We start from the raw sequence: 21022 nt of genomic DNA, 5'->3' as shown, positions 1-21022 counted from the left end.
CATGCATTGGGACTGTAGTTAAGCTATAATACAAAGTCACTGTGCTCAAAACTGCCTGGCACTTGTAGAAGAACAGACATATAGACCCATGAAATGGCACAGAGCACCCAGAACTTGACCCAAGCCAATATCCTCAATATTTGACAAAGGAGACAAGAGCATACACTGGAGTAGGACAGTCTCTTAAGTAAATGGTCTTGGGAAAACTGGACAGGTACATGCAAAAGAATGAAACTATACCATTAACTTACACCGTACACAAGAATAAACTCAAAATGGATAAAGGACTTCAATGTAAGTTATGAAACAAACAAAAAAAATGCTTGAAAGAAGCATAGGCAGCAAAATCTCAGACATCTCTCATAGCAGTATGTTTACTGATAAATCTCCTAGGTCAAAGGAAACTAAGGAGAAAATAAATAAATGGGACTACATCAAAAGTAAAAGTTTTGCACAGCAAAGAAACCATCAAGAAAATAACAAGAGAGCCCACTGCTTGGGAGAACATCTATATATATATATATATATATATATATATATATATATATATATATGTATATATATATATATATATATATAAATAAAAGCCTAAGCGACCATTATAACCAGTTAACCAAACAATCGGTCGACCAGTCGCTATGACGCACACTGACCATCAGGAGGCAGATGCTCAACGCAGGAGCTGCCCCCTGGTGGTCATTGTGCTCCCACAGCAGGAGTGCCTCTCAGCCAGAAGCCAGGCTCACAGCTGGCTAGTGTAGGTGTGGTGGCAGGAGCCTCTACAGCCGCTGCAGCAGTGCTACCCAGCAGCCAGCTGTGGCAGCAGGTGCAGCAGGGCTGGGATGAGTGGTAGCAGTGCAGTGCCTGGCCCCGACTAGGGCTCCTCCCCTGCCGCCTGCTGTTTTGCACGCTGCTACATCTCCTGAGGGGTCCCGAATTGCCAGAGGGCACAGGCCAGGCTGAGGGACCCCACCAGTGTATGAATCCGTGCACTGGGCCTCTAGTCTATAATAATAAAAGCACAATATGCTAATTAGACCAGACAGCCAAATGATCTTCCATATGTCCTTCCAGATGAAGCTGTGGTGGCGGGGGCCGAGGCAGAGGCAGTTAGGGGCGACCAGGAAAGCAGGTGAGCAGTTGGGCGATCAGGCAGGCAGGCAGGCAGAGTGGTTAAGGGTGATCAGGTAGGCAGGTGAGCAGTTAGGGGCAATGAGGCAGGCAGGTGAGTGGTTAGGGGTGATCAAGCAGGCAGGCGAGCAAGTGGTTAGGGGCAATCAGGCAGGCAGGCAAGTGGTTAGGGGTGCTCAGGCAGGCAGGCAATCAATTAGGGACATCAGGCAGGCAAGTAAGCAGTGTGGTTAGGGGCATCAGGCAGGCAGGCAGGCAGAATGGTTAGGGGCGATTAGGCAGGCAGGCAAGCGGTTAGGAGCCAGGAGTCCCTGATTGTGAGAGGAATGTCCAACTGCTGGTTTAGCGGGATGGGACCTAAACCAGCAGTCTGACATCCCCCGAGGGGTCCCGGATTGTGAGAGGATGCGTGCAGGCCAGGCTGAGGGACCCACCGTTCCCCCCACCCCCGATCGAATTTTGTGCACTGGCCTCTAGTGTTTGATAATGATGCATCCAATAAGGGGTTACTTTTAAAATATACATGGAACTTGCACAACTTAACAAAAGGAAGACAATGCAATTTTAAAATGGGCAAAGGAACTAAAGAGATTCTTCTCCAAAGTGGACATACAGATGGTCAAGAGACATATGAAGAAATGCTCAAAGTCACTAATCATCTGAGATATGCAAATCAAAATGACACTGAGGTATCACACCAGTCAGAATGACTGTCATTAACAAATAACTGTTGGTGACGATGTGGAGAAAAGGGACCCTAGTGCTAGTACATTGCTGGTAGGAATGCTGACTGGTACAGCCAGTGTCAAAACCAGTATGGAGTTTCCTCAAGAAATTAAAAATGAAACTGCCATTTGACCCAGTGATACCACTTCTGGGAATATATCTCAAGAAATCAGAAACTCCATTCAGAAAGAATGTATGCATGCACCCCTGTGTTTATAGCGGCACAATTTACAATAGCTAAGATATGGAAACAGCCCAAATGCCCATCACTAGATGAGTGGATAAAAAGCTGTGCACATTTAAACCATTTACACTATGCAGCAGTAAAAAGGAGGGATCTCTTACCCTTTGAGACAGCATGGAGGGACCTGGAGAGTATTATGCTAAGTTAAATCTGTCAGCTAGAGAAAGACTAGTATCACATGATCTCACGCATATGGAATCTAATGAACAAAATAGATCCAGAGACATAGCAGCATTGAATAGATTGGAGAACCTCAGAGGGCAGGTGGGGGAGGGTGGATTGGTGGGAAGAGGTCAACCGAAGAACTTGTATGCATCTATGTGTAACCCATGGATACAGACAGTAGGGTAGTGAAGGGCTAGGGCAGGGACCGGGGTGGGTAGAAGAGGTCAATGGGGGAAAAACAGGACATACATAATACTTTCAGTAAAGATTTAAAAAATAAAATGGAGTGGAGCCTAGCTAGCTCTCCTGGATGTTGCTCTCTCTTTTTAGCAGAGTCTCTAATTGGATCCTTTTGGCTCAGAGGTTTCCCTGTGCCAATCATCTGCAGCTGGGGAGGGATGGGGGCCTGTGGAACACAAACATGGCTCTGTATTGAAAACCAGGCCTGGCATTGGGAGAAGTTCTCCAGAAAGGAAGGCGTTGGCAGTCACTACTTTGCAATGATGGGATAGCGGTGCTGAGCCATGGACAATGTCCCCAGAGTGCGGTGACCCTGGGAGCTTGCATGCCCTGGTCATCATCCTACCTCGACCTTTGCTGTAACATGCAAATTTTCATGCAGTAGGTTTAGACGGGCTTGAGATCCTGCATCTTCTATAAGCGTCCAGGTGATGTGGCTGTTGCTTGTTCAAGGACTGCACTCTGACTTGAAGGCCCTACAAGAATGTTACATCACCACCTTCTAACCACAAGGGTCCTGCCTCTTCCTTCCTGACCTGGAGGTCCCCTTTCCTTCCGTGACTGGGATTCTGAATCATTTCAGTGTATCACAGAATAAGAGATCCTGAGGCAAAGACATTGTCAGCTGTGGGAAGGAGGGACATCCCTTTCAAGTGTTTCAGGGGAAGAGTTGGAGGAGATTCCATCTCACCACCATGACTTCCCACAGGTCACAGAGTCCAAGACTAAGAAGGTGAGCCGGAAGGGAAGCACCTCTTCCACGTCCTCATCCTCCAGCTCCGTGGTGGACCCGCTAAGCAGTGTGCTGGATGGAACCGATCCCCTCTCTGTGTTTGCAGCCAGTGCTGACCCCGCGGCCACAGCAGCTGTCAAGGTACTGTATCCTGCTGGCGGTCGTCTTTCTGGTGGCTGGGCCTGTGGGTACAGGGATGAGGTTTTCATGGTTTTCTTTATAAACCGCATGGGTGCTTTCTGGTTGTAACAATTCACAGAATTCAGATATGCACAGAGTGCAGCTTGTATAGCAGGTGGCCCTGACAGTGAGAAGCTGGCGCAGATCCTGAAGATTTTCTTTTCTTTTTTAAAGCATTTTAAAATGCTTTCTTCATTTTCATTTTATTCTTTTTATAATCCTTTTTGGAAAATTTGTCCTTATGTAGTTATGTAGTTAATTCAATTAGTTTTTCATATAAAAAGTCAAACACTACAAATGAAATCCTGTTAACCAATTCCCCTCATTCTGTTCATCTCCTCGGAGGTCATCAGTATTATCTGTGTAAGGTATATTCTCCTGTAACTTCCTTTGTAGTTTCATAGATATTTATGACAGTAATATCTGAGCATTTGCATACATCATACTTATATATAAACTAGTGGTCTGGTGCAAGAAATTCATACACATTAAAAGGGAATTAGAGAAAATATCTTAATATTGCTATTTGTCCTTTCTCTGTAATAGAAGTGTCCGAGATGAAAGAAAATTAGTAAAATGTATATGAAAATTTTCCTCCTGTCAGAGTCTGGGGTGCACCGTGGGATCCAGAGTCAAGTCCCTGCCCACCCGTGTGCGGCTGGCCCCACCCACATGGGGGGAACCGGACCTGACTGGCCCTACCCCCGTCAAGCCCCATCGGGTAGGGAGCATAGCCTCAGGTCCCCAGCCCAGGCCCGGCGCCACACAGCCTCAGGTCCCTGCTGATCACTTGTTACGGCTCGTTATGGGAACCTCTGCTGTGGGCGCAGCCATTTGTGTTACGGGAACCCTGCCTCCGCTGTGGGCACAGCCATCTTGTGATGGCATGACCGAATGAGGGTCAATTAGCATATTGCCACTTTATTATATAGGATAGCAACAATAACAGTATCACCTTCCTATATGGCAGGCCTTTCTAAGTGCATTCTAAGTTTAGGTCTCATATCACCTCAAGAGGGAGGTCTTATAATTCCTACTTACAGAGGCCCACGCAGAGGAATAGAGATTCTACGTCACATCTGAGCTGGAATTCCAACTGGCCAGTCTGATTGCAGAGTCCACACTCTTAGCCTTCATTCTATGCTGGCATTCATACATTTATTTACTTTTTTTAAAACGTAGTTTGTACTACATTTATACATTAGTTTTAACATGACATGATATCTTGGAGAACTTTCTATGTTAGTACTTCTAGAACATCCTTCTTATTTTGAATGGTTATATTATACTAGGGGCCCGTTGCACGAAATTCGTGCACTGGGTGTGTGTGTGGGGGAGTGTCCCTCAGCCCAGCCTGCCCCCTCTCACATACTGGGAGCCCTCAGGCGTTGACCCCCATCACCCTCCAATCGCAGGATCGGCCCCTTGCCCAGGCCTGACGCCTCTGACAGAGGTGTCAGGCCTGGGCAGAGGACCCTCATTTCCCCCCATCACTGGTTCTGCCCCCAGCCCAGGCCTGATGCCTCAGCCAGAGGCGTAGACCCCCATCACCCTCGGATCGCCTGATCGGCCCCTTGCCCAGGCCTGACGCCTCCGCCAGAGGTGTCAGGCTTGGACAGGGGACCCCCATCTCCCCCCGATCACTGGCTCTGACCTCCGCCCAGGCCTGAGGCCTCTGGCCCAGGAATCATGCCTGGGCAGGGGACCCCCATCTCCCTCTGATCGCTTGCTCCACCCCCCGCCCAAGCCTGACGCCTCTGACCCAGGCTTCAGGCCTGGGCAAGGGGACCATCATATCCCTCCAATCCCCGGCTCCACCCCCAACCCAGGCCTGATGCCTCGGCCAGAGGAGTTGACCCTCATCACCATCCGATCACCAATCACCGGATCGGCCCCTTGACCAGGCCTGAGGCCTCTGGCAGAGGTGTCAGGCCTGGGCAGGGGATCCCCAGCTCCCTGCGGTTGCAGGCTCCGCCCCTGCCCAGGCCTAATGCCTCTGGCCTAGGCGTCTGGCCCGGGCAGCGGGGACCCGCAGTGGCAGCGGGGGGCGCCGCGATCGCGTGGGCTCCGCCCCTGCCCCTGCAGGACGCCTCTGGCTGAGGCGTCCGGCTCGGGCAGCTGGGACCCGCAGCTGCAGCGGCCCCGCGATCGTGGGCTCCGCTTTAGGCCCAGGCAAGGGACCCCTAGCTCCCGGGACTGCCAGCTTCGACCGTGCCCAGCTCCTATCGCTGGCTCCACCCCTACTTCCTGCTATCACTGGCCAGGGTGGCAAAGGCGCCTGATTCTCCGATCATGGCTGGGGGGCAGGGCAAAGGCGGTCCCAGGGCCGCCTTTGCCCTGCCCCCCACCTCTTAGCTCCCCCCTGGGTTTCCGATCACTGTCAGTGGCAGGGGGCTTCTTCCTGCTTTCCCTTTCGCCTCCCTGCACTGTGCCTACATATGCAAATTAGCCGCCATCTTTGTTGGCAGTTAACTGCCATCTTAGTTGGCAGTTAATTTGCATATAGCCCTGATTAGCCAATGAAAAGGGTAGCGCCGTACGCCAATTACCATTTTTCTCTTTTATTAGTGTAGATTCTAAAGAATGGGTATAACACAGTTTATTTCTTTATTCCCCCTCTGACATACACAGACGGTTTCTGGTGTTTACTGGTACAGATGGTAGTGCTTTGGTCCTTGAACATGTGTACGCTTTGTGCCTACATGCAGGCATGCAGGGGTTGTGCAGGATAGCTTCCTAGAAGTTCATTACTGACTTAAGGCATTGTGTAGTTACGGTTTGATGGCTATTGCCAAATTGTTCCCCAGAAGGGCTTCACCAGTGTGTACTCCTACCAGCAGTATTTCAGAGTGTCTGTCTCTTTGTACCCTTGCCAACCTGAATATTAGTCATGTTAACTCTTTGCCATTCTGATAGTTGAAAAATTATCTTGTTCAGTTTGCCTTTTCTTGATTCTTTTATTTTTTGGTAATCCTCACCTGAGGATATGTTTTCCATTGCTTTTCAGAGACAATGGAAGGGAGGGTGGGAGGAAGGGGGAGAGAGAGAGAAAAAATAAGAGAGACAAACATCCACCAGTTGCCTCCCGCACAAGCCATGCCCAAGCCCTGACCAGGTCAAGGACTGGACTGAAACCAAAGACTCTTTGGTGCTCAGGCCAAAGCTCTAACCACTGAGCACTCCGGCCAAGGCCCTTTCTTGATTTTTAATGAGTTTTAGCATCTTTCGATATGTTTATTGGTCATTTTTGGTGAATTGCCCTAATTTTTTTTTTTCTTTTTATCATAGCAAACCTTTTGATAGATGTATTTTATTTTACAGTGAGGTACTGGCTGCCTTTTAAATTTTTTTTCCATTGATATTTAGAGAGAGTGGAAGGGGGGGGAGAGAGAGAGAGAGAGAGGGAGAGGAACATCCATGAGAGAGGGACACATTGATTGGTGGCCTTCTGCACATGCCCTGACTGGGGCTAGGGATTGAACCTGCCACTCAGGTATATGCCCTTGCCTTCGGTGCATGGGCTGACATTCTAACCACTGAGTTCCACTGAGCTCCTTCTTATACTTTTTAAAAAACAATAAGGTATAATTGACAAAATTATAAGTTATTGAAAGTATACGATGTGATGACTGATATGCATATACACTGTGAAAGGATCCCCCATCAGGTTATTTAACACATCCAGCACCTCAATATTTACCCTTTTTCATGACAATATTTAAGTTCTCTTAACAAATTTCAGTTATACAACCATGCTTAGTCAGTGTGTTTGCTTATACTTTTTAATTTTTAGAATAAAATTATGTTGGCATTGAAGAGGCTGTTTTGTCTTTCCTTAGGACAGCTCCAGGAAGAAAGGTGATAGAGACCAGAACTCCATTGTAGGATTGGATTTTGAGCCTTGGACCAGCAAGCGAGGAGAAATCCTTGCCCGGTACACGACCACGGAGAAGCTCTCCATCGTGAGTGCTGTGACTGGCCCCAGGGTCTCCCTCAGATGGAGTAGTCATTTCTTTTTGTTGTGGGTCTCCACCCATCTTCAGTGTGTGGGTTTCTCCCCGCACCAAGCAATTCTACGCCACCAGCTGGGGATCCTGCAGTTCTTCTCAATCTGACACCATCTACCCAGACATAGATCCAATCCCTCAGGTTATGGGCTCAGTGTCACCTCTTGTTCAAGTTGTAAGAGGAGGAAAGGGGAAAGTAGGACGTACCCTCTCGCATTTAGAGACTTCCCAGAGTCCCTCTCAACACATCCAGTTGATTTGTCTGGAAGATAGCCACAGGCTGTGTGCAGATACAAGGGAAGCTGGGAAATGTGACATTGTGCCCACCAAAACTCCAGCTGTGAGCAGGAAGGAAAGCGAGACCTTGGTAGGCAACTCGGATGGCGCTGTCCTCTTCCTTCTCTCAGGGCATGTTCTTGTTGAGCAGAATGGCAGGGAGAACTGTCGGACTGTTAAATTTTTTTCTTATTTTCTGTGTGCATTCATTTAACTTAGAGCATTGACTCACGTTTGGGAGGGATATTAACCCCCTGGGGACATGCTGTATTGTCTGGAGACTTTGTTGTCACACCGTGAGGGTGCAACTGGCTTCGAGTAGGTGGAGACCAGGGGTGCTGCTGAACATCCCACAGTGCACAGGGCGCCCACAACAAAATTTTTCAGCCCCTGATGTCATCAGTGCCGAGGTTGTGGACCCTGATGTTAAATAGGCTAAGTGCTGTCACGTGACTCCAATGCCCTCAAAATTTTGCTATTTGTTCCTCACTTCGAGAGAGACCTGAATTGAATAGAAATTACCATCGCCAGTAGTTTTTACTTAGGTATATTTTCATTCTCTTAGTAATTATTTCTAATTTTCATTTGAACAAATAAATGGATTTGTTGGAAAATGATGGGTCTTATTGTCTTAGTGTTACTTGAGTACTAATTTAGCTTACAGGTGTGGTTTTTTTTGGTCATACAACGTAGTACGATTTAAAAATTATTAACAAATTTTTTTGTTTTTGCCTCTGCAGAATCTGTTTATGGGCTCTGAAAAAGGTGAGTTTTTGTTGTTATTATTCTGATGGGAATTCTCTCATTAACTTGAATATAATTTCACAAAAGAAAAAAAAAGTTTGTTATCCAATTCAACTGAAGCTATTATTTCCTAGATTACACATAGACTTAGTAGAATTGAAATACATATTTAGATGATGAATGGAAGAAAAGACCAAAGAGTTACATGGAGTAAGACATGGGCCCACTGCTTGCTTTCAGGGTTACAGAGCAGTACTCTCTCCCGTGTAAAACGCAGAGTCTCTGGTTAGGGGAGCCCGCACTCAGACGCACTGGCCACTGGTCCCTGACACAGCACGTCTCAGTTTCCTTTGCTGAGACGTGTGGTCGGAAGCTCCAGCCCAGGGTTCTCAAACCAGCTGTGCAGCAGGGTCATCCGAGGCTTCATACAACACAGGCCGCTGGCCCCACTGTGCTGTTGACCTAATCCTGAGGAGCGGGTCCAGGATTTCTTCTTTGAAGCCCCCAGCGATTCTGAAGCGATTGACAGATGATGTTCCTCTGGGTGTGGGTGCTCTTGGCCTTGTGTTACGTGTAAATTGCCAGTGTGGCAGCTGCAGCTCTCCCCCATTCTCTGCAGGCTGAGACAGCACATTGGGAATCAGGAGAGTAAAACACCTTTGCTATCGACATAACTTCGACCCCAAACCATAAAGAAGTAAATCATAGCATTGCATATCCAACAGTTTGGAAAAACAACAAAGATTGCTGATATCTCCTATGGTGAGAATGTGAGCCACAGGGACTCTGACGTTATCCACTGTGTAAAGTACTTCTGTATTACCTATTAAAATGGGAGGTGGGCCAACTCCTTGACCCAGAATTTCTACTACTAGAATGTACCCTATATCAGAAATCAGAGCACGTCTTGCAGGCCAAATCTGGCCCAGTGTTTGGTTTTGTAAATGAAGTTTTATGGAAACACAGCTATGCCAGTTGGTTTACAGATTGTGACTGCTTTTATGTTACAATGGCAGAGCTGAGTAGTGTACAGAGACTGTACGACTCACAAAACCTAGAATTGTATGTCTGGCTCTTCACAGAGCGTTTTTCTAACTCTGCCCACATCTGCATTTTTGAAGTGTGGTCCTCGGACCACAGGTGACTGGGAGCCCATCAGAAATGCAGTCGTAGCCCTGCCAGATCTCCTGGAAATAGAATCTGAATGCTAACACATCCTGAGTGATTCCTGCCTGGAGGAAATGCATGCACACATGAGCAGGAGACAGCACAGCAATAGTCCTGGCAGCATAGTTCAGAATGGCCCCTACAGGAAACAAGCACCATGGACAGTAGAGTAGGGAAAATTGTGTTGTCCTCACAGAGTGGAGCAGTGAAAAGGAGTGAACTCAGTGGTGGTTACAAATGTTTAATAATATCTATTAAAATGTACATGTGTGCACAGTTCTGTATATAGTATATTTCAGAATGAAGGAAATAGTAGAAAAGGGTTTTAAAAAAAGCAAATTATTTAGAAACTTCTGACTTTAGTAGTTGTTAGTATTGAACTAATAGTACCATGCTCTCAGTGATCCCAGACAAATCAGAGCGAGCACCAGAGCTCAGAAGAATAACCTCTAGCTCTTGAAGGGAGTCTGGTAGCAGGAGCAAAGGGCCCTCGATCTAGAACAGATGCCCCGTGAGAATGAGAAAGGCTCTGAAATAGGAGGTGCTGGAGAGCAACAGCCAGCTGGACAGGCCGCTGAGCCCCGCAGCTGGCCCGTGGCCTGAAGTGTTTCCTTAATCTGTCCACCTGTCCCTGCCGATGGAAAGGACTTCACTGTCGTGTTTCCTCAAGAGGGCTTTGGAGCCCCAGCATTTCCGTTTCCCGGCAGATAGCGAGGTGGTTGTTTAGTTAGTGTAAAGGCACAAGAGTCCACACGCGTGAAGCCTGAGAGGCCTTGTTCTTGGAGAACAATTCAGTGGTGGATGTTGGGCATCTTTATCTGGACCGCCTTTCTTTAGGAATAAGTGATGGAACATAGTAGGTGCTTTTTGATGCTGGTCCTCCACTCCCAGGGGTAGCTTTAAGGCAGAAATGTTCTGATTGACCATGATTAGGGAAGGATGTTGCCGCTGACGTGTAAAGTCAAAGATGCCTCCAGTGGGGGTGTTGGTGACAGGAAATCTCCCATGTGACAGAGTCCATGTCATTTAGGCAGAGCCGGGCCTGCCGCGTTCGCAGTGTCGGAGAAGGTTCGGACCAGGCTGGAAGAGCTGGATGACTTTGAGGAGGTAAGCAGGTCATTGCTGAGCACAGGGCTATGTGGTCTTCTCTTTCTTCTGCCCAGGGAGCTCTCTCTGGTGGTTGCTCTGATTAATTCTCGAGCTGTGCATTGTGCCTCCTCCTCAGGCACCACTGATCTGGGAAAGAGGCCCAGGAGCTGCTCAGGCTCAGGCTGGCCTTCTAAATTGTCTGTTCTCACTGCAATGCCTGAGCAAGCCCAGGTCATCTAGAACAGGTCTCACTTTGCACCCACAGAGCCATCTCCGAGGTAATGCAGGACTGCGTGGCCCTCTGCCGGGCTTGCATGTGCTCAGAAAACATGACTCACCCAGTGCATTGCCAGACACCATCTCCTGGTGCTGCCATTGCAACAGAGCTTCCAGCCAAGCTGAATAGAGGATCCCTTTTTACTGCCTCAGCTCAAAAGGGACACATTCCCCTCTGTTCACAGCCCATTTGCCCAAACTAGTCACATGGCTCCTCCTACTGCAAAAGGGCAAGGGAGGGCCCTATCTCAGAGTCAAATGACCAGTGGGATTAGTTCCAGTTTCCTGAACCTTCTGTGTGTATTTCTTTAACAGTGTTCACTGGTTTCCAGGGGACATTCATATAAAAAATATGTGGTTCCTGATCTCAGCCTGTGGGCTAGAGTGACCCTGACCCCTGTGAGCTTAGAACTTTTCATCTACAGACAAGGATGACTGAGCACACACTACCAGGGGCTGTGCTAGTTTCCACACTGTTCATGCATCCACATGGTGGCCTTGCTCTGCACAGATGCTTGCTGTGGTCTGTTCTGTCCTGGTGCCCTCTCTGCTCTAACACCCCCCCCCCCCCCCCCGCCGCAGTCCCCCCTACACCACTGAGAGCTCTCTCTGCTGTAACACCCCCCCTCCTCCCCCCTCCCCGGCCTGCTCAGTACATGTATACCACTGAGAGCCCTTTCTGCTCTAACACCCGCCCATCACCCCTCGCCCACCCCCACCCCACCCCCGCCCGGCCTGCTCAGTACATGTACACCACTGAGAGTCCTCTCTGCTCTAACACCCCCCCTGCCTGCTCAGTACTAAACTCTTCTCAAGCATTGCTTCCTCCAGGAAACCATCTGTGACCGCCTGTCTGGAGTGCATTCCTGTTACCATACATCTTCCATTCTGAGATGAACCTTTTTTTTGAATGCCCCTGAAATTAGACCGTGTCTCAATTCGTACATGTCGGTGACCTGCAGTCTTGTCCTTAGTGGCACAGGGAACAGTCGTACTTCTTATAGTGGGCCCCGCAGGTTCCGTGAGCTGTCATTTCCTCCCAAGCATTTATTTCAGTTTGTATTAATGTCCATCTTGTCCTCTACCTTAAACTCCATTAGTGCAGAAATAATGTCTTTCTGCTTACATTTGCATCTTGAGCATCTGGCACACCATGCCTGGCACACCGTGGGTGCTGAGAACTGTGTTATCTGGCCGCAGAGGAGGCTCTGGGAGGAGAGCAGCTCAGCCAGAGTCATGTGGTAGGAAGGGGCTGAGCTGGGAGTTAGCCTACCTCAGACTGGCCTCCAAGGCTAGTCTCTCAGTCTGCAAGGCTAGTCACTGCACTCTGCCCGTCTTTGCAGAAAATGTAAAGAACCTGTTTATTCATAAGACAAAACTATCAATGCACGGGGGCTTATGAGGAAAATTAGAGAGCGACGCTCAGTCAGTGCTGTTCACAGGGTTGGAAGTCAGACACTGTTTTCCTTTTGTGCTTACACTTTCTCTCTTGCTTCCCACAGGGATCCCAAAAGGAACTGTTGAATTTGACTCAGCAGGATTATGTGAATCGCATAGAGGAGCTTAACCAGTCGCTGAAGGATGCCTGGGCCTCGGACCAGAAAGTGAAGGCTCTAAAAATAGTCATCCAGGTAAGGTCTAGTGATATATTTTTTAATTTTCTTCAGAATTTCCTATGTAAAATTTCTCTGTGGATAATTAGGGTTTTCCAAGGCCTGCCTTCAGGGTCTGCCTTTTTCTTCTTTTCCATTTTCACGTATTTACTCTGAATCTGTGTTTTTCGAGTTGGCTAATTTCAGAGCCACCTGTGCAGCTCCCCAGGTTGTGCATTGCACAGTTCGGAGTCACCGAGATCAGTACTAACAACGCCCTCTGAGGTGCGCCATTCACTAGCCCTGTACGGCCCCTGGCACATTGATGATTTGTACAAACTAAAGATTGACCAGCTGTATTTTTGGGTTTCCTTGACCAGATTTTCTTTGTGTCTTTGGGACTAATGATTGTACGTCTCTGATATGTACATTTTTGAGTCATAGTCTGCATAATTATGTGACAAAGAAAACATGTTTCTGCTGTTAGGAGAGTTACATTTGTTGATGAATTTGTTGATCTGTGACAACTCTTGGATCACAAGAGCAAGTTCTATCCTGACCCTTAAGATCATCCTGTCTTGGCAGACCATGCTCAGAAATACATTGTAAAAGAACGTATTGCATTAAGATTTTCAGAGCAAAGTTAAAGAATTTCTGAACAGCCATTTTAGTTCAGAAGGACAGATCCTATTTTTGTTAAATGTCACAGCAATGTGCCACTTGTTTTCTCACCTGTTGCCCTGGAGAGAGGGTTAGGAAGCTTTGCACTGGTGCTTGAAGTCTATGAAGGTGGCACTTTCTATGGCAGGTGCTATTTTTTTGGGGGCGGGGGGAGTTTCATGACCAAGACCAACTCTCAGTCCTGGTAGAGCTGACTTCTCTTCAGTCACTGTTGTTAGTTTTCAGAGTAACTACCTGTGAAGAAGGATCCTTTCACCTGGACGCATGTGACGGGGTTGTTTACTGAGGGGCTCAAGTGAGAAATAGCTAAACTAGCAAGTCCTTCTTCAAAATATCTTGATTGGCAGCATCTCTGCATATTGTGGTATAGAACTGTGACTTCTTCACATGTGGAGATTCGATTGATGTCTTTGCAAAGAAAATAACTGAACATGTTTAATTACCTCCACATCTGATTAATCGTAACTGTTTTACTTTCAGTACTTTAAAGCAGCAGTTCTCAACCTGTGGGTCGCGACCCCTTTGGCGGTCGAATGACCCTTTCACAGGGTTCGCCTAAGACCATTCTGCATATCAGATATTTACATTATGATTCATAACAGTAGCAACATTACAGTTATGAAGTAGCAACAAAAATAATTTTATGGTTGGGTCACATGAGGAATTGTATTTAAAGGGCCAGAAGGTTGAGAACCACTGCTTTAAAGACTGCCTTTATTTAATACAGACACTGAAGCTGCAGAGTGTGGAGAAATGAGACTAGTTCACCTTATTTGCTCTGCAGTAGGGTTTTTGTTTTTTGTAGCTTTGTTTAGATACTAGAGGCCCAGTGCATGAAAATTCATGCACTGAGGGGGGTCCCTCAGCCTGGCCTGCCCCCTCTCACAGTCTGGGAGCCCTCAGGGGCGGGAGGCGACCTGGCGATCAGGGGAAGGTGACACCCCATCACAATTGACACTCAGATATGCCTCCCGCAATGTTGTTGCTGCTGTTGCTGCTGTTGCTCTCTGTACTGTGGCTCATACTCACCATGCTGGGGTTGCGCCCTGGGTTCATGATGTTCAAGGCCTGGCCCTGGGGGTTCAGGCCTCCCATTGCTTGCTGCTGCAGAGGGACAGCAGGTTGTGGCCCGCTGGCTTGCATGGCGTTCAGATTCGGCAGGCTGGGCTAGAGCTGAAGGCCGGGCTGGCTGGCCACTTAGTTGGCCATGTGCTATTTGATGAGAGCTGCCATCAGCTGAGGGTTTGACTTGAGGATGTTGAGCATGTGCTGCTGCTGGGGGAGCTGGGAGACTTCAGGGTCCGCAGCAGGTCCTGCAGGGTACCTGGAGAGATGCTCTGAGGTGGCTGCACCTTGGGTCTGCATAGACATCACGGGTCTGGGCATGCCACACATTGACTGTTGCTGAGGGATGGGTGCCGGCTGCCACTGCCGGGGCTCAGGAGACAGAATAACATGCCCACTGACCTGGTTGGGTCACATTCAGGTGCATGGGGGCCATCTGGCTCTCAGGGGTCACTATACCTCAGGGCCATACTGTTGTTGGTGCTCACCCAGTACAGATGCTGCTGCTGCTGCTGTGCCTCACGTGCAATCTGCCGGGCGCCTCCACTACTGCAGGTGGGCCAGGCGGGGTGCGTTGGGTCTGACACCTGGTTAGTGGGCTTCCCAGTGCAAACTGGTGGAGGGTGTGTTCTAGCCACACTGGAGAAGCTGGCTAGTGACATGCTCACAGGCGAGGTCTGGGGCAGTCGGGGGCTGTGGTGTCCAGGGTGTGCTGGGATGCAGTGTGGGGGCCAGGGTGGTGCTGAAGGAGGGGAAGGCAGACTTGGCTGAGGCACGGTGTGGGTGTTGATGGTGGCATCCACTGGCGCATGAGCTACGCATGCTGCCGGCGGTGCTGTATCTTCTGGCGGAGCTTCTGCTTCATGTTGAAGTAATAGGGAATGGGGCATGTGTTTTCTTGGCAGTGTTTGGCATGGTAGCAGCAAAAGGCCATGAACTGCTTGCACACTCCGCAACCTCCATTGGTCTTGTGCTGGCAGCCCTTAGTGTGCTGCACAACCCATCTCATCTTCTGGCAGGACAGCTGCGGGCAGTTGGCATTGCAATACTGGCGGGCATGTCTCAGGGACTGGATGCAGCACTTGGATGGCCTGGTGCTGCCACTCCTGGAGGCTCCTGAACTGCGGTTCACCAGCCACCCCTGCGGGAGCAGAGGCAGCCCTGCCTCCTCCACTCCAGCTTCCGTGGCAGCCCGCCTCCTCCGCTCTGGCTCCCCTGCCTCCTCTGCTCCGGCTCCCCCGCCTCTTCCGCTCCTGCTTCCCCACCTCCTCTGCTCCTGTTTCCCCACCTCCTCTGCTCCTGTTTCCCCGCCTCCTCCACTCCGGCTCCACATTGGCAGTTACCGCCTCCTCCCCAATGGCTCCCATGGCGGCGTCAGCAATGTTTCCTGAGCAGCCAGCAGAAGAGCTTTCAGGACCCCCTCCTGCCCGGACTCGCTAAGAAACAGGCTGTTTTGGAGCCAATTTTTATTGTACTTGCCGCGGTGACGAAGCAAGCATTCCACCAGGCCACTCACGCTGCCTGCTCTCAGCGGCCACCCACTGGGACTGGAGAACTCCGGTGGGGCTGAGAGGACTGGGCGCTGCTATCTTGTGGCTATGGCCACAGCCATCTTTGTGATGTAGTTACAGTTAATTTGCATATTACCCTTTTATTAGATAGGACTAGTGGCCCGGTGCTCGAAATTCGTGCACAGGAGGAGGGTGTCCCTCAGCCCAGCCTGCACCCTCTCCAATCTTGGACCCTTTGGGGGATGTCAACTGCTGGTTTAGGCCTGATCCCAGGATGTCCAACTGCTGGGATCAGGCCTAAACCGGCAGTTGGACATCCCTTTCACAGTCCTGGACTGCTGTCTTCTAACCACTCACCTGCGTGCCTGCCTGATTGCCCCTAACGGCTTCAGCCTGCCAGCCTGATCGCCCCCTAACAGCTCCCCTGCCGGCCTGATTGACGCCTAACTACTCCCCTGCCGGCCTGATCATCCCCAAGGCTTTTATTAGTATAGATATGACCCTTCACAGAAAATTTCACTAACCCTGCTTTACAATAAGGGATTGGCGATTGAATCATTGGGGCCAGACACCAAGATTTCCTTTCTTTGAATAGTGGAGGGAATAATTATCTTGTCTTTAAATTGCCCTGAACATCAAATGAGATAATGACTTAGAAAAGCATAAAAGCACCATATAAAGACAACTGTCTTTTTCATATACTGAAAAGACAATAAAGTGGTAAAATGAAAAACACTGTTTTTATTCTCCCCCTTCCTTCCTTTACAACCTTTATTTAAACTTTGAAATTTAGAAAAATTCCACTCCTATTTTCATTTCTTTACATTCAATATTATTTTGTATTAGTTTCAGGTTTATTAGTTACAGAATAGTGGTTAGACAACCATATACTTTACAAAGTGTTCCCTGATATTTCCAGTACCCACCTGGCTTCTTACCATCATTACAACACTGTTGACTCTATTCCCTATTTAAGCGACAATAGGTTTACAGGTTCCTTTCAGTCTTTCTTTTGTGTTGCCCGCCTTTCTTTTTCTTTCTCACTTCTTCCCTCATTTTCTTTATATAGTATCTCAATTGGCCCTCAAAGCTCAGTGAAGGCACTGGGACACGCTTAACACATTTTACAGAGCAGGAAACTGAGGCCAATTCCAGTTGGCTATGGAACTGGACTCCTCGCGCAGGAGCCCTCACAGCCGGCTCTCCGCCTTTCCTAAGGGACAGCCGCGGGGCAAACAACAAACCTCCCCGTGAGGCTTCCAAGCCTCATTCTCCAGCACCTCTTCATCATGGATGCTCCACATTCTTTCCTCTCCCCCGCCCCACCCCATTCTTTACTGCCCCTCTTCTGGGGAGCAGGTGGTAGGCTTGCACTCACTGTGCAGGTGTGCACCCCCATGGGGTGGGCGAGATCTGGGGGCAGGGCGGACACAGGCTTGTTTTTGGGCCAACGTGGGAGCAGGAGTCCTGGCCTCTCAAGTGTGCAGGCCGAGGCAAGGCCCGGTCAGCGCCTGGAGCTTCACTAAACCGCCGCAGTGGGGTACCCAGCAGTGAGGCGCTCCTCCACTGAGGTGGTGCCGCCCCTTCACACCCCCCCCCCCCCAGGGCTGCGAGCCTGCGCCCCTCCGCCCAGGCATCCTTCCACGCCTGCAGTCATCGCCTCTTGCGTCCCGCCTATTGAGGCCAATACAGAACCTCACTCTCTGCAGGCGAGGCAGATCCCCACCCGCCAGCACCCTGCCCAGGCCTGAGCCCTCTCCAGTGCACCCCACCTTGGCACCGCTCTGCACCCCTTGGGCCGCCTGCCTCCTGGCCAGCCGCTTCCCCGAAGCCATGGCGCTTGCCCAGGATCCCCCATCAGGCGGAGGCCTGTCCGCGTGCCTGCAGACCCCATGGCCGCGGCTCCTGGCAGCCGCTTTGCCAAAGGTTCCTCTACCTTCAGGCTCTCTTCTCAGACCCCCGGGAGCTTGGCTTCCCGGCCCAGCCCTTCCGTGGCTCCCTGCAGCCCCGCTCTACTCAGCTCTCCTGCCGCCCACCTGTCAGGAAGCTGCCAGGAGCCTTGCTGCGGGCAGTGTGGTTCTGGGGCAGGGGCTGGCGTTTGGGGAGCAGCTCCAGTAAAGTTTAGTAAACCCCAGGCCCCCAGCCCCTCCTTGAGTGGAGCCCAGGGCAGGCTGGGGGCCTGGGTCCGAACACTGCAGCTGCAGAGGCCCTGCCCATCCAGAGGCGCACACAGGGGTCCTGGCTGGGGGCCTGGTTTAGGTGGCTTGCTCGCATCTCCAAGTCCCCGGCAGCCCAAGGCCACAAACCGGGCGGCTGGGGGCGTGGTTTAGGCGGCTTGTTCCCGCAGCCAAGCTCCCTGCCCACCCTGGGCCTCACACAGGGGTCCCGGCTGGGGGCGTGGTTTAGGCCGCTTGTTCGCACCTCCAAGTCGTCGTCGTCCCCCCCCCCCCCCCCCCCCGCAGCCCAGGGCCACACACAGGGTGGCTGGGGGCGTGGTTTAGGTGGCTTGTTCCCACAGCCAAGCCCCCCGCTGCCCAGAGCCGCACACTGGGGTCCCGGCTGGGGGCGTGGTTTAGGCGACTTGTTCAGCAGCCAAGCCCCCCACCGCCCAGGGCCACACACAGGGGTCACAGCTGGGGGCGTGGTTTAGGCGGCTTGTTCAGCAGCCAAGCCCCCCACCGCCCAGGGCCACACACAGGGGTCCTGGCTGGGGGCGTGGTTTCGGTGGCTTGTTCGCACAGCCAAGCCCCCCTGTAGCCCAGGGCCACACACAGGGGTCCTGGCTGGGGGCGTGGTTTAGGCGGCTGTTTGAGCCACCAAGCCCCCCACCACTCAGGGCCGCACACTGGGGTCCCGGCTGGCGTTGGGGCTTAGGCGCCACATGGGCCGGACAGCAGCTCAAGCTGGCCCTCCCTGCCTATGGTATGCAAATTAGCCGCCATCTTGGCTGGCAGTTAATTTGCATATTGCCTTGATTAGCCAATGGGAAAGGTAGCGGATGTACGGCTAATTACCATGTTTCTCTTATTAGATAGGACTAGAAGCCTGATGCACGAAATTCAGGCAAGAGTAGGACTTCCTTCCCCTAGCTGCTGGCACTGGCTTCCCTCTGGCCCCTGGGACCTAGGCTTCCCTGGCTGCCCCGGCTTCATCTGGAAGGAAATCTGATCTAATTAGTATATTATGCTTTTATTATTTACACTAATAAAAGACAAACATGCAATTTGGCCATACCTTAGCTATGCCTTAAGCCACACCCACCAGCCAATCAGAGTGACTATATACAAATTAACCCAACCAAGATGGCGGACGGCAGCCACGGAGCTGGAGCAAGCAGGGGGCTTGGTTGCCCCAATGATGGAGGAAGCCAAGCTTCCCTGCCTGCCGCGGTCGCCTCTGAGCTCCACTCAAAGCAACAAAGTTTCAATTATAGAGGATAAATAAACCTCAGATACCTGCTTTCAGCCAGCCGTGGCCACGGAGCTGGAGCGAGCAGGAAGCTTGGCTTCCTCCTGGCCTGACCGGCTCTGAGCTCCTCTCAAGGATACAAAGTTTCAATTATAGAAGGTAAATAAATCCCAGAATAAAAAAATAAGGAGAGGCTGGAGCTTCCGTCGCCAGGGGGGCTTGGCTAGCCTGGAAATGGCCCTCAGCCCCTCACCCAGACTGGCCAGGCACCCTAGTGGGGAACCCCCCACCCTAAAGGGGGTATTGCCAGCCTGAAAACAGCCATCAGCCCCTCACCCAGGCTGTCCAAACCTCCAGGGGGTGAGGGTCCCCACTCGGGGGGGGGGGGCCGTAACCAGCCTTCAAACAGCCATCAGCCCCTCACCCAGGCTGGCCAGGCACCCCAGTGGGGACCCCCATCCTGAAGGGGGTGTGACCAGCCTGCAAACACCCATCAGCCCCTCACCCAGGCTGGCCAGGCACCCCAGCGGGACCCCCACCCTGATCTGGGACACCCTTCAGGGCAAACCAACTGGCTCCCACCCGTGCACCAGGCCTTTATCCTATATAATAAAAGGGTAATATGCAAATGGACCCTAACAGCAGAACAACTGGGAATGACCGGTCACTATGACACACACTGACCACCAGGGACCAGCCATTCAATTTAGGAGCTGCCCCCTGGTGATCAGTGCACTCCCACAGGGGGAGCTCTCCTCAGCCACAAGCCAGGCTGACGGCTGCCAGTACAGTGGTGGTGGTGGGAGCCTCTCCCTCCTCCTCACCAGCACTAAGGATGTCGAACTCCAGCTTAGGCCTGCTCCTCGCTGGCAAGTGGCCATCCCCCGAGGGCTCTCAGGCTGCCAGAGGGATGTCTGACTGCCAGCTTGGGCCCAATCCCCCGGGGAGCGGGCCTAAGCCAGCAGGTGGTCATCCCCCGAGGGGTCCCAGACTGCGAGAGGGCACAGGCCGGGCTGAGGGACCCCCCCGAGTGCACAAATTTTTGTGCACCAGGCCTCTAGTTATAGATATTTTACATATCCTAAAATCCACCATTTTAAGTGTGCAATTAAGTGATTTTTTTTTGTGAGTTTACAGCTGTGCAACTATTACCCAATGTTAGAACATTTTGTTATCCTCCCTTTTCAGATTCCCTCAAGCATGTTTGCAATTAAATCCCATTGCCACTTCCAGCCCCAGGAAACCATTGATCTGCTTTTGACTCTCTAAACTTGCATTTCCTGAACATTTCATGCAGATGGGATCATTCACTGTGTAATCATTTGCATCTGCCTCATTCCTTAGCATAAGGTTTTTGAGGTTCTTCTATGTTTCACTGCCAGTACTTTGTATCTTTTTACTGCTGTCTGGTATTCTATTGTATGAAGTACTCTATTTTACTTATGCATTAATAAGTTAATGGACATCCCTAGCCGATTTGGCTCAGTGTATAGAGTGTCAGCCTGCGGACTCAAGGGTCCTGGGTTCTATTTCAGTCAAGGACACATTCCCAGGTGGTGGGCTCGGTAACCCAGTAGGGGGCGTGCAGGAGGCACCCAATCAATGATTCCCTCTCATCATTGATGTTTCTATCTCTTCCTCTCCCTTCCTCTCTGAAATCAATAAAAATATATTTGGGGAAAAAAATAAGAATGGATATTTAGATCGTTTCCACTCTTGCTCTTATGAGTAATGCTACTCTGAACATTGGCATACACATTTTTGTGTGGGCATGTTTTCATTTCTCT

The 21022-nt window shown here is 50.5% G+C and overlaps 1 protein-coding gene across 2 annotated transcripts in view; it reads left to right on the top strand.

Moving 5' to 3' along the window:
- VPS35L (VPS35 endosomal protein sorting factor like) overlaps positions 1-21022 on the top strand; it is a 159195-nt gene that overhangs the window by 20988 nt on the left and 117185 nt on the right. For both annotated transcript variants that reach the window (XM_081089389.1, XM_081089388.1), the window contains exons 3-7: positions 3216-3380; positions 7259-7381; positions 8443-8467; positions 10644-10720; positions 12481-12609. In XM_081089389.1, the coding sequence (XP_080945515.1) occupies positions 3216-3380; positions 7259-7381; positions 8443-8467; positions 10644-10720; positions 12481-12609 (519 nt within the window). The remainder of the gene's footprint in view (positions 1-3215; positions 3381-7258; positions 7382-8442; positions 8468-10643; positions 10721-12480; positions 12610-21022) is intronic.

Source organism: Myotis nattereri (genome assembly GCF_964212035.1).
Source record: "Myotis nattereri genome assembly, chromosome: 4".
Taxonomy (NCBI): domain Eukaryota; kingdom Metazoa; phylum Chordata; class Mammalia; order Chiroptera; family Vespertilionidae; genus Myotis; species Myotis nattereri.
This window is presented reverse-complemented; position numbering and strand designations above follow the sequence as displayed.